Source organism: Sorex fumeus, unplaced genomic scaffold (genome assembly GCF_029834395.1).
Source record: "Sorex fumeus unplaced genomic scaffold, SorFum_2.1 ptg000037l, whole genome shotgun sequence".
Classification (NCBI taxonomy): Eukaryota; Metazoa; Chordata; class Mammalia; order Eulipotyphla; family Soricidae; genus Sorex; species Sorex fumeus.
The window spans coordinates 77,376,640-77,390,897 of NW_026606094.1; the positions used below are offsets into that span (position 1 = coordinate 77,376,640).

Genomic DNA, 14,258 nt, shown 5'->3' on the forward strand with positions numbered 1-14,258 from the left:
AGGAGGGAAGGGGCTTTGCACCATTCGTGAAGGGATGCTGAGACTGCAGGGGGTGTGGAGCTGGAAAAATGGATGTCAGAAACTCTCTTATTAACAGTATTATAAACCACAGTATCTAAATAAAAACTGGGCAAAAAGAGAAGCATGCATCAGCATACTCACCAGTTGATTCTGGTAGGCAGTCACTGCGGTGAAGACTGTTTCCGGGAAAATAAACGTTCTGAACTCTTCAGACTTCAGATTGAGCAATGAGGCTGTGTGATCTTTCTTCTTAATGATGTGCACACGGGGCTGATACTTATGCATTGAGTTCAAAATGATCTAGAACAAAAAATACTTAATTTTAAACACTCGTACTGCTAATTAGTCAAACGACAATGAGGCAAAGAAGGGGCCATAAAATCTAGTTTCTAATTAAAGGTTTTTTTTGTTTTTTTGTTTTTTTGTTTTTTTTGCTGGGGATAGGCCATAGCCAGTGATGCACGGGATTTACTCCTGACTCAGCACTCAGTGATTACTCTTGGAAGTGCTCAGGACACCATATATGGTAGCAGGAATTGAACTCAGGTTCGCTGCCTGCAAGGCAAGTAAGTGTTTTAACTCCTGTACTTCCTCTCCAGCCCCTGCAATTCAGTGTGAAGAACAGGATTTTTCTTTATCTTCTCATGGTAAATTATTTTCCTGAAGAGTCATTCTTGTGAATTATATTTTACCAAAAATAACTGCAAATAATACAGGGTTCTTTAAATGTCCTTTTTAAAATAAAGGAGGCTATTATCTGATGGCTATTTATTTATTTATGCATGTATTGCTGCATAATATTCAACATCTACTATGCATTAAATGACCACTTTGAATAAATCTTCTGGTCAGTGTCAGTTCAATGACACAATTCTTGGCCTTCAGGTTTAATTGTGTATTTTTTAAATGAAGTCATTATAATTTTTTCCCTTGTAGCTAGCCTGATTAGACTAGAGGCTGATTATCTAAATTCTCTAAAGTAGAGTTGCTATATTCTGGGAAGCCAGGTCATGTACGTGGAAAAAAATAAAACAACACAGAAAGTCTGTGATAACAGACAGTCCTGGTTAGAACAGAAAATCTACTATTCTCTAGCTCTTTAAGAGATCTCACTGCTCCAATGGCAATTTCCTCAAATACAAACAATGTATTAACTTAGCAGGGTCATGGTGAAGATTAAGGAACATAACCCTTGAAAAATCACATAACAAGTAAGGGGTGTTAGCTAAATAAAAATGTTATTATTCACCAATTCTTAACTCCCAGTTATAAACTGAACATGACTAATAGTGATGGCCATCTTCCATTCCTTAGCTAATAAAAGTGACCAATATTCAGAAATCAAACAAGATATTAACAAGAAATTGTTTCTGATTCTTGTAAACAATGTATCTAAAACTATAAAAATTAAAATTTCTCATAATAAAATCTGAATGAAATTCACTTTTAGATATAAAGGTTTTCCACATCTCCTTCCCTGGCCCCCAGACTACTCCCCAAATCTTCCAAATCTCTGTCCTTCCTGGGCTCATGGGACTCATGCTGGCAGGGAGCCTGCCCGGAGAGGTGTGGGCAGGGAATGGTAGGACTGATGGTATCCTTGTTCTCTTAACTAATGGGCATTTCCAGGGAGTGTTCCTGCTGACCTGCTTTGTCTGAGTTTAATACAGTCATTGCAGGACTATTGATGCAGAATCAAATCTCTCTCTTTGATCTATGTAAGACAAAGTAACAGGGCATTAGCAGCTGCTCAAACTCTGAATCTTTTGGGTCCAATACATAGGACAGCAGTAGGGCACTTGCTTTGCACATGTAGGACCTGAGTTCAATCCCCAGCACCACTCGGAGTAAGCCCTGAGCATCACCAGGTGTGGGCACAATGTAAAAAAAAATTAAAGATTGGGGAAATCATTTTATGAATCTAAATCTGAAAACAAAAGAAACAAATGAGAGCTTTCAAAGGAATTGAACCAGACTACTTTTTAAAGTTATCTCCTTGAATATGTTCATTCCAAAGAGTTCAAGAAACCTAAAATTAAAATAAACTCAAAGTGATTATCTGCCTTACATAAGAAAAGACTGAACATTCATTTTATATGTATATATATGTATATATATATATATATAAAGTTTAAAAGTTTTGTTACAATTTTATTAAGACAAATGTGAAGGGAGAGAGACCTGTTCAAGAGAGTACAACACACACATGGAAAAAGTTCAAAGCTTTACTTAAATTTCTCTTTCCCTCATTTCCACCATGCTAAAATCAATTTCTTTAGGGAATCGGTCCAGAAATACTCAACCCCAGACTGGCTATCAGAGCCTAGTGGGGCTCCTGACTCTCTATCAAGCCTTCCTGGGGACAGGCACTAAAAGAAATGCGGACTTCATTCATTCCATCAAGGAGATGAATCCTAGAAATAAGAAAATTTCCAATTAAAAATTAAAAAGTGCATCAATTAGAGGTGCTTCTTCAGAACTGAATCAAAATGCCTACCTAAATAATAAGACAATTAAAGCTTCAGTTTACAGAAGACAATTTCTGGTTACAATTGGTTTCAGCAAATAACCATATTCTAAAATGGATAATACTGACCATCTAAGACTAAATAATTTGTCAAAGTTAAATGTTGGCAAAATTGAACTAGAAACCAGAGCCCCGATATCAGATTCAGTCTGTTTCACCCATGAAGCTGAAGCTAGAATAAAAATATCAATTCTGAGAGCTATTCTCACAATAAATGCTCATGTCTTTCAGGAAACATCAAAGCAGTTTTTCTAAAAGTTCCACACATGGAATAACAGGACCATAAAAAAATTATCTCCCGGAAAAGATATCAATGAATCACAAGAAATTTTAACCAAAAAATGATATTAATAAAGATCATTGGCTACAGAATATCAGGTATTTCATGAATTTTAACCTGAATGCAAAATTTTCACTTGAAATAACAAAATAGAAACAAAGGAAAAATATGCCAACAAATCTGTAAAAATAAATATCAATTATCTTTTCCAACAGATAAAATTACAGAAAGCAATATGCCTACTTCCAACATTCCAACAGTGCTACCAAGAATCCCAGGTTCTTCTGGTCACTCTTATTTGCTCATGATAAACGAGGTCCCCTCTAACCATATAGGCAGCAGCAGTACTGGAAATAATTTATTTGGGACCCAAGTCAATCTAACATCTTGAGATCATGTCTACAGCTTATTGCTTCAGTATTGACAAGAACCAACTTTTTTGAGAAAAGTTGTGGAACACTTCTAAACTGCACACACCCAATAAGAAATAAAAACTTAAAGTATCATCAGCCTTAATTAAGGATCCAAGAGACAAGCTAGTTGTAATATCTAAGTCACAAAACAACTATTGAAAGTACCAATATGATTTTTGGTAATAGCAGCAAAAATAGAAGCAATATTCTTTTGATAAAAAAAATAGTGACTCTTCTGAAATTTTCTTAGCATTAAAAAATTAAAACAGAAGTGTGTAAATCTTTAAGAGCATGGATAAAACATACAGTTGCCTTGAAAAAAAAGTACTCAAAATTTTAAAGGTCTTTGTCAAGACTAGCTGGCTGTTTTGACTATTGTTAAGAGCTCAAATTCTAATTTCTGGTTTTTCTGCATTTTGAATTCCTTATTGACAGAATTAAGTTGCTTTGTTTCCAATCTGCCAAGATTTCCTTATGCTTTAGTATTCTTGTCTCTCTTTAAAGAGAGAAAGAGAAAAGAAAAGATATGCAATGAGAAAATAACACTTGTTACAACTTAAGAAGAATATGGAAGGCCTGAGTTCTAGCCTTGGTGACACGTGATTCCCTGAGTACCTGGATTGTGGCTCCCAGCAACTAGGTAAAAAACGTTCCCCAAATTTACACGGACGTAAATCCTCTGTATACCACATGGGAGTGTCCTCTGGAACACACAGGAGGAACTCCCTCCTTCATGCCTTGTCATCTGATATCTCACTGACAGCAAGTAGATAATTATCCCAAGAGAGGGTTGCAATAACCTCCAAAGTGCAACTTCCCTTTGTTCAGCTGGAAAAACATGTACAGAACTCCTAGGAAATCCATGGCGCCAAAGGGCTCAGACCTTCTTACAATGAAGTGGCACAAGACACTCTGTAGGATGATCTAATTGACAACATGGTCAACGTCCTCTGAAGAACAGGTGCATAGTCTCATAGAATGACTCAGAGACAAGGGTGAGAGGGCAAGAGGGAAGAAAGGAAGAGATGTAGGGGGAGGAAGTCCTATATGATGTCTCCATCCATCCCAGGGAACTGTCACGTTCCCAAGCACCGGACTTACATGGCCGTGTTGATCCAGTTCATTATTAGTGAGTTTCACCTTTTCAAAAGACACCATTTGTTTCAGTAGCTGCTCACCAGTGAAAGGAGAATCCGGATGTACGTACAGCCTATAAAAATTATGAGAGAATTTCATTGAGAATTTTATTTAATTTTATTTTTTTAAAAATCTATTCTCTGTGCATTGGATATTATATATATATGTATATTCTGACTCTAAATATACACAAAACCTCTTGTAAATCCTGAATTTTATTTGACCCCATATGTCTCAAATTTAATTCTATAGTAACACCAAAATAACTAAAACATTGGTTTCTTTAGGTGTATGATCTAAAATGGATATTGAATAGCCAGAAACTGCTAAGCAAATTTTTAAGTGATTTTTTTCTTCCACTTAGCTAATCAATTGCTAATCTGCTTTCGTCACATATAAACTCATTGTTGTAGGTATTTTCAAAAGACTACGCTATACTATTTTCATAATGCAATCCTAGAATAAGAATTGCTGAAACACAATGAAGATAAAAAAATTTTAAAGAATCTATTTTAGATAATCAGCTTATTTAAATCTAAAAGTGACTCAGCTTAAAGTTTGTGTTCTTAATTAATAAAAGGCAAAAAAATTTTAATACAGTGACCTAGGGAACTTTTTAAAGTCCACAGATAGTTTGCTAACCCTTCCACACTCCTATTTTCACAACACCTCACTAAGCACTCACTGAATGAGTGAAGCAAGCTAGGCTTCAAATTATTCAAAATATATCACTTCAAACAGCCAAAATGAAAATAAGTTGTGAATGGGGAAATATATTATGTATTTACTACTTACTGATAATCAAAACCATTGTTCCATGATCATACGCAGTATAACTCTTTATAAATCATAATTCTAGCATCCACTCACCAGAAGTCTTTACAAAGTTGGGGAGATCAGAAAAGAAATGAGGAAGAAAAGCAAAAGTTTTCATTTGAAAAAATAATTCCTTTAACTATCAAATAGGCTATTTCTATATGTAAGTTTTGTTCAGGCTTCCTGTAACTTTAACTAAAGATAAATATTTTGGTGGGAGTAAAGGCAAGGGGAAAAAACTCACAATACCTTTCTGTGCATCATTCATTTAAAGAACGAAAGGGGGATAGAGATATAGCAGGTAAGGTACTTGCCTTGTACATAGCAAGTTTCTGACCCTGGTACCTCATAAAGTTCCCCCATGAATCGCCAGAAGTGATATCTGAGCTCAGAGTCAGGATTAAACCCTGAGCACTGTCTGGTGTTACCCAAAAAACCAGAAGTAAAACAAACCAAAAGGAAACAAGAAGTTTCACAATTGGTCACACAGGGGACTAAGAACAGAAAAATCAGGGGGGCAATATACTAAAACTCACCAAGCCCACCAGAAGTAAAGCACCAAAAAAAAGGTCTACAGAACAGAGTTAAAAAAAAAAACCAGGGAAAAATGTCAAAGGCTGTAGATGTCTGTTTGCTTGTTTGCTTGGCTTTATTAAGGACTGTTCAAAACTGCCTCTCCAGTGGAAATATTCTTTGAGACAGATTCCCAAGAGCATTTTAAGTGCTATCTCTCCCACGAGTGACTGTAGGAACATGATTACAACCATTATCACACCAGATCCTGCTTATCCCCCTCAAAAAGGGTCAAACTTTTTCTAAATTCCTAGAAGTCAGAAGAGTTTTCTCTTTTATTATCAATAACCTCACATGCACTCACATGAATAAGAGTGATAATGATTAAATATAAATTACTTTGGAGAAAAGGAAAAGTCCCTTTATGAAAACTTAACATTCAAGTGACTTGTACACTACTATGATCAAATGATATTCTCTCGTTGTCTTACTTCTTCTGGTTAGGAATGACTGGCTGATAAACTTCAGACTCAAATAAAATGCTTCAAAGACCTAAATCCACAGGGAAATTCCACTGCTATTACAAAGAAGATTACCTTCCAGAGTCTTCTCTTTCAGAAAATATTTCATCTAATCTAATTGTAATAAACAATTACTTAAATTATCAGTAAAACTTCTATCTTATGATGCACCAAACATGTTTAATATCAATAAAAATAAGAACTTGGACATATTAAAAAGTATACAGGAAACGCCGCCTTTCTGAAGTCCCCTCGGACTTAAAATTCCAGCAATAACTTAAACATACTTCAGTTAAGATAGTGTATTGGTACATGCTTTCCTTCTCCAACCAGAACAGACCAGTAACATAAACAAGGCATGTCATATTTTCAAAGCCCTACCCCATTCCCCATACCTTCAGATAGGAAGAAAATGTATGTTAAATAACGGTGATTAACTTCTTAGAGGAAAGACTTTAAAAATACATATAAAAGGGTTGCTTGTAAAAATGATTTAGCTTTTGTAAAAATATTAAAATACATATTTTTTAAAATCTGCTAAATGTTTCTCTTCCTCTGTCATGCTCTCTGGCATAAAATGCTACTTAAAAAATTTAAAAATTGGACTAAAAAGTAAAAGTAAATTGACTAGTAGTAAATACCAGAGAATACAAATTCTGTGCCTTTTTACTATCTATTGTAAAGTGGTAAGTCTTAACTCACAACTTAAAATGAGTGACAATTTTTCAAAAGTTTCTTAGCCCTGATTTATTTAATATACTGCTATACTCCTTGGGAAGACAGTATGCCAAATTTCTACTATGAGGATGGAAATACCTGACATCCAATTTTAATCTCTCCTGCAGTGCAGTTAGCATACTGTAAACTCATTAAGGGAATCAATATTAATCACTAAGTAAGATTAATACTCTAATATTTATAGAGAGATATATAGGGTATATCTTGTGAGTTTGTGCTTTGACTCAGATTCCAAACTAGACACTTACACAGACACGCTTGACTTCAAGTTCCTAAATCTATATATTTAAATAAACTCTAGCTCCAATATAAATTTTCAATCAGTTACAAAAATTAGTTATAAGACAACTGAAAAGCATCAAGGCTTGGTTTTAGAATTAAATGTAAAAAACAGTGAAGACTGTTTTGTATTAAAGTACGCAGTTACATTCCACTGACTTCAGCTTCTACTATTCACATACGCAAATGAATGTTCATTGGAGCACCACATCAACAACCAAGGTTTATAAGTGATTCAGTCAAAGGGAAAAACATTACTAGCAATAAACAGCTCAAAAATAAACTTAATCTGGTATTAATCTGGTATTGAATTCTAACCATTCATTAAACATATGGAGGGACTAAAGGAGTCTTTTTCTTAAAATTGTGAGTCCCTTCACTGTTCAATAACAACTACATTTTACTCAGATAATATGGTGTGCAGGAATAACCACACTATTAATAACTATTAAGAAACTACTTTACTAAAATTACTCTATTAAAAGGAATTTGCAGCAACCACTTGATCTAGTCTAACCAGTCTGGTGTTAAAGAACAGACTAGAAATGACAGCTACTATATAAAACGGGTTTAGACTGCTAACAAACATCCAAAAGGGAAATTTAGGAACACTCTAAAATAAATCATAATGAAAGATAAAATCAGAGACAATGTTTTGTTTATGCAGACTAGCTTTCTCCAGACTAGCTCACTGTGTAGAGCCAGTTCAGTATCTGGGCTTAGAATGTTTTCCTGCCAGAGCCCAGGGCTTGAAAAACAGACTGCTTAAAATGCAAACCACCAGCAACAGAGAGAACCCGCTGGCAGGGTCAACCAGCAGGGCTGAGGTAAGGACGCTCCAGGCACCCACCTGGCAGGAAGCGGAGGGTCTGCCTTGCCGGCCACCAGCCAAGAAGAGCGGTGATAGGCATAGCGGTACCTCTTGTTGTCCACGGGCACGATGTCCATCAAGACGATGTACTTAGCCTCAGGATCCACTCCCGAAAAGGACACCCGGATGGTGGGAAACATCCTCCTGGCACCGGAAGACAAAGACAATCTGCTGGGCTCTCACTGCCTCTGGCACATAGGGGCAGGAGGCAGGAGTCCCACCTTCCTTCCGCACAGTCAGGTGCCTGTAGCTCCCAAAAGGCCACCGAGAGGCAGGGGAGGGGCCCAGATTTTCCCCCAGAGTTGGATCAAGGTGGTTCGTTTTAGGTGTCACTTTCACACAAACCCAAAAGTGTTTCTAGGTGAAATTTTGATATTCTTTACTTAATCATGTTCAAAAGATGGGCTTTGATAAGGAGGGGAAATCCCATACTTTTTACTTATGAAACATCTTAAGTTTTCAGCCCAAGTTGAGAAGGAGAGAGGGAGGGCGGACTTTCCTGAGACCCCAGGAGGGCATCAGGAGCCCTGGGGAGAACAGACCAGACTTTGCTAACAACCAGCCTCCCACACACCCACGCCTTCAGCAGCAGCAAGTCCTGTGCTCTGGCGGGGGCACTTCTGCCTGTCTAGGGTGCAAGGAGGATTCTGCAGAACAGTCTGTCCTGCTGGGTGAGTCCTTTCAAATTCCCTTCTGCCATCCGGGCTATTAATTTGTTAATTAGTTTTTAATGGAAGCTGGTGGCTTCTGCAAAGTGAGATCAATAAAAGGCAAGCCACTGGGCTTGCAGCCCACTGGGGTCCTTCCCTTCCAACAGCAGCTCGGTAAATACTCCCCCTCCCAACCCCCACAGGTCCTCCCAGGCTTCAGGAGGGCTGAAATCATGATTCCTTGTACCATAGCACCAAGGCGGATCTGGGGAAAGCAGAACTGCCTGGATGCCTAGTCTCAGCAGCGAAGCCCTTGAAGGGAAGCGCACCTGTGGATCAAGGAAGACCCACTCTCTCCAAAGCCAGGACCAGGCCCCTCACCAGCTCCTAGAAGCTCCTGTGGGTGGTTCAGCCTCCCTCTCCTTCCCCCACTCCCCTCCCACCCAGCTCAGCTACCTGCCCGACTTGGTGATGATCATCTCGGTGCCCAGCTCATGAAATTTGTCCCAGAGCTCCTTGGTCTCCAGACTGCAGGCGATTTTGGCCATTTCCTCACTGGGGATGATGGGGGTTGTTGGGATCAGCGGCTCGGTGCAGAGTGCAGAGGAGGGGGGGCTGCCACCACCACTGCCGCTGCCACCAAAGTCCCCATGAGTATCCAGGCTGGTCAGCTCCCCGAGGGGCTGGGCACAGGAGGACTTCTCAACAAATTGCTCTGCAGGCAAACAGAAAGAAGAAAGAATGACAGCAAAAACATAGGACGGAGAGGTGTGTACAGGATGGAAGAGGTGCTAGAGAGAACTCTGTAAAGTCAAACTCAGAAACCCCACAGGAAATAGTGAGGAGCTGGAGCAATAGCACAGTGGGTAGGGCATTTTCCTTGCACGCAGCCGACCCGGGTTCGATTCCCAGCATCCCATATGGTCCCCCAAGCACCTCCAGGACTGATTCCTGAGTGCAAAGCCAGGAGTAACCCCTGAGCATCGCTGGGTGTGACCCAAAAAGCAATAAATAAATAAATAAATTTTAAAAACATAGTGAAAGCAAACACAGTATGGAGCTCCCGCTGGATCAAAAGAGGTCCAGAATCCCCAAGACTGTGGGCTCTTCTCTACTCTTAGGAAAGCCCACTTGGAGATTAAAGCCCACTTGGGAGAATAAACCCCAGAACTACAGAATGAGCAATGGTGATCCTGAAGAAAGAAAACCAATTTGCTGTCACTCAAGTTCTAAGCTCTGTAGTCGGTGGTATCTGGTCCTGCCTTTCCGACAACTAGGGGTAACCCAGAGAAAAGGGAACACCACTTCCACACTTTGAGATGAATTTCCTTTCTTAGGAGATTTCTTAATTAGGGGAGATTTCTTAATTAGGGAGATTTCTTAATTAGGGGAGATGGGATTGGAGTAGGGATGAAGCTCCTCAAATTAACAAAAATAATGGCAGTCACTTCACTTCTCTGCCTGGCCCCCTGTCTCCTGAGCTTGAAGCCATTGGATCAGGGTGTTTTATTATAGCTAGCTAGTTATAGTTTATTATATAGCTAGCTAGTTTATTATATAGCTTTATATATTTATATATATTTATATACAGCTATATAAACTATATATAGTTTATTATATAGCTAGTTTATTATATAGTTTATTATATAGCTAGCTAGTTATAGTTTATTATAGCTAGTTCCTCCTAGCTAGCCTGAGGTCCTATGAAGTGCTCCGGCTTGTTAAGGAGAGGAGAGAGGGGGCTTTTTTTTTTTTAATTTTCAAATAGGCTGTTTGCTGAAGCAAGGTGTGGGACTTTTTCTCTCTCAGCCTCGAAGAGATCTTATTAGAAGTGAGGAAAACAAGAAGAATTCAAGCTAACTGAATGGCAGGCAGCTTTGCCACCAAGCAAGCACCAGGCGATGGACGCATTCTCCACAGCTGATAAGGGCCTGGACTACAGCAGTCACTTTGATGGAATACAGGGGGACTTCTGTAATTGTCCTAATTATCTTGCATCCCTTAAAAAAGAAACTACTTGAATCTGCAATGTGAAACTGATCTCCAAACAACTCCACTCTAAGTGGCCTGGAGGGATCAAAACAAGGTCTAAATGTATGCACCAGATAGATGATGTAGAAGGCATATACTATATGCTTATGTTATACAAAATATTTCACTTCATATTTTTCCTTCTAGCAGGGAAGGAAACTGGAAACAGAAAAATTTACCTTTTTTTTACTAACAAGAATCCCCATGGAAACATTTTAAATGAAAAATATCAAATTATCTCTTCAAATTCGAAGAAAAATAACCATATCACAGCAAAATCTTATTGTCTACTAGTATTTTCAGGAACATATTTACATAATGTCTTTTTAAGGGATTAACAAGTGGTCTCAGAAAAGTTTTTGTTTTCTGAGAACCGAAAAAAGCATATTTTCTAAATGTACGATGAATCATTACATCAGGATTGGGAAATAGAAGGAAAAGATTTACAAATGCTACAACACAATTCTATGTGCCAATTAAAATTTTTTAAATAAAATTTCAAAGAAATGCTTTCATTTTCTAAGGCAGTACTAAATGAATTTCAAGTTTTCAAATGGGTCATGGGAGATACTTTGCTGCATCAACACCTCCCTGTGTGTCAAAGTATTACATCTCTTCACGGAACTTCCAGACATTTGTACTGCCAGCCCTGTCTTACAGTCATTTCATTGTTCTTTACTGACTTGACAGTGAAATGGATAAGAATACCTCTTCCTCCTGAAGACCATTTCCAAAGCGCAGGGTGAATGCTCATTTCTGGTTCTGCATCCTGCATGTGAGTTAAATGCCATCTCACTTAGAACTCAGAAGACGGCTTCTCCCAGATAAACAGGAAGAAGAGATGCAGAAATGACAATAAAGTCTGACTCTTGTTAGCCAGCTGTCTAAACTTTCATCAGGAATTTTAACCTGGGCCCCTCTTTCCTGTTGTTATATATCAGAGGAGATGTTGACAAAAAATTGAGAGGGCCCCCTAAATACTGGTCCTTAATATTGGGGAGTTCTACAAACATATCTCTGAAGTGGAAAATCATCTTTTCCCCTAAAATGGTCAAATCTGATGGATGGGTTGTTTCCATTTCTCTAGATGAAAATTAGATCGGAAAAAATGGGTGGGGGGGGGTGGTGAAAATCTTGGAAAAGTTTTTTTCACAGTCCTGTTTCCTGAATATTTTATTTCCTAGTCCCTCATTTCAAGAAGCTGGGAGGATTTTCATTCCCTCTCCCATCTGCCCAAGCCCTAGTTTCCTAACACTTTTCCTTCCATTATCGTCCTTTTCTTCTGATGTATGATGTTACCTGATTGGGAAGAAGAGGAGATGAATTGGGAGGATTAGAACGAAGTTTGTGATTTAATGTCGTTAATGTTTTGGGGGTAACCAGATGAAGAGAAGTGCAATAAATGTTTCCTGGGTACCAAGAGCTGATTCTAAGAACATTTCTGTAAAGGGACTTTCAGACACATAACCCCCGGTTGCTCTTTCCCACAAACCTAACTCACTCGGGCTAAAATCACCATCTCTGTTCTCCCTTGCCTCGGCGTGGAGCGTCTTCTATAAATGGAAAAGGTTGTTACATAAACAGTATAGCTAAAAGTTGAGGAATTTGGGAAATGGTTACTGGTCAATGTTTTTGCCAACCTCCACTGAACATGACGGCGGCTATAAAACTGCGCTGAGTCCAGGGTTTCTGGGAAGACAGGGGCAAATGCGAGGAGAACCGCATTATTCCACCGTCCTGTCTAAAAGCAGACTCTTTGCTTCTCAAGTCGGGCGCAAAGCAAAATCAAATTCGTCTGTTCCGAAGCCGCCGAGCCTCACTCCGGGGTTTCTAAGGCTGACAAACCCCGTGAGCCTTCCACGGGCCTGGTCATCACTTGTCCCTCCACGTCTTCGGTTTTCAATTCCGCACACGCACCCGCGTGCGCCCGCGGGAGAGAACGAACGAGACTGCGGGCCGGGAGCCACAGATCGAAGCGTCCCCAGAGCCAGCGGGGGTCGAACGGCTAACACCTCGCCCCCAGCGCCGGGCCCGCGGGGCTCCGGGTCGGAGCGGCCTCCCACCGGCCACGGCGGCCACCAGCGGCCGCAGCGGCGGGGACGCGGCCGGACGGCGCCCGACTTACCCAGGGGCTTGATGGTGCTCTCGGCGGCCTCCTTGTCCTTGGAGCCGCCGCTGGCCATGAGCGAGGCGATGGAGAAGGCGTTTGCCCGGGAGGAGAGCTGGGGCTTGGGCGACGACGTGAACTCCATCGCCGCGGGCCCGCTGCCCCGCGAGGGGGGACGCTGCCGGACGCGGGTGCCGAACTGCCGGTGCGACCGGCGCCGCCGCCTCCCGAGGACGCCCAGTGCTCTCCCCGCGCCCCGCTACGCCCCTCGGCGCGACTCGGAGGGCGCTCGGGCACCGTCCGGGACCGCGGGCTGTGCGTCCCCGAGGGTCCGTCCCCGCGCGGGGAGCGGGCTGCAGAGGCGGGAGCGGCCGGGCGCGCCTGCGAAGGGGCGGACGCGCGGCGCGGCTCGGGGACACTGAGCCGGCCGGCCACGGCCCGCGCCTTAATTTGCTGGCGGTGGCGACCCCCGGGGCCCGCAGCCAGTCAGCGGCGCCGCACGTCACCGCTTCCCGGGGCGGGGCCGGCGGGCGGGGAGGGCTGCGGCCGCGGCGGGGCCGTGCGGGCCGGGCTAGCGGGGCCGCCCCCCACCCCCACCCCGCTCCAACGCCCCGCCCGCCCCGGGGCGCGGAACTGCAAGCGCCCGGGAGGAGATTTTCTCGCGGCCCCGGGGTATCCGCTAGGGGAACCTAGACCCCCGAGGCCTCGGAAGTCGTCGCTCCTCGCAGCCCTTTTCTTGCCGAGCAATCGCGGAGCTCTAAGAGCGGCCGAGAGCGGCGCCGCACAGCCGGCGCCGACGGCCCCGGCGCCTCGTGTAGGGGAGGGGGAGGGTCTGGTTCCCACGCTCGGCGCCCCGCGTCTGCTTGGCTGGGGGCCGGGCACGCGAGCGGGAAGGATGCAGCTACCCAGAGCTGCGAGCGCGCCGCCACGGAGTCCCCGGGCACGCACACGCCGCGCCTCGAGCGCCGCCGCAAGGTCCCCCAGCCTCGTCCATGGGGGCTGCACGGGGCCGACCTGGCTCCGCGCGGGGACCGAGGGTGGTGCCGAGACTGAAGCCCAGCCTGGCAGCGCCCGCTGCTTCGGCAAAACCACCTCTGTGCCTTCGAGCACTGGGCTGCGCGCCGGCTGGCCAAGGCTTCGCGGAGTCGTCGGGTCGGCCTTCCTAGACTCGAATAGCTCAAATTCTCTGAATGCTCAAGATGATCCGCTTCTCTGGAGCCCCGTGGACCCAAGACACACACACACACACACACACACACACACACACACACACACACACACGAGTTATATGTGAATAATTGTGCTCCCTTCCTGCTGGCAGGTTTGGAGCTTAGGAGCCCGTCGGTGGGGTCTT

General features: G+C 42.5%; 1 protein-coding gene across 1 annotated transcript in view; it reads right to left on the reverse strand.

Annotated features, from left to right (window-relative positions):
• TBX20 (T-box transcription factor 20) overlaps window positions 1–13,049 on the reverse strand; it is a 53,923-nt gene extending 40,874 nt beyond the window's left edge. The window contains exons 1-5 of the mRNA XM_056118229.1: window positions 12,923–13,049; window positions 9,223–9,481; window positions 8,096–8,260; window positions 4,343–4,451; window positions 163–321 (exon numbers count right to left, since the gene is read on the reverse strand). Of these exons, the coding sequence (XP_055974204.1) occupies window positions 163–321; window positions 4,343–4,451; window positions 8,096–8,260; window positions 9,223–9,481; window positions 12,923–13,049 (819 nt within the window). The remainder of the gene's footprint in view (window positions 1–162; window positions 322–4,342; window positions 4,452–8,095; window positions 8,261–9,222; window positions 9,482–12,922) is intronic.
• Window positions 13,050–14,258: the final 1,209 nt, after the last annotated feature.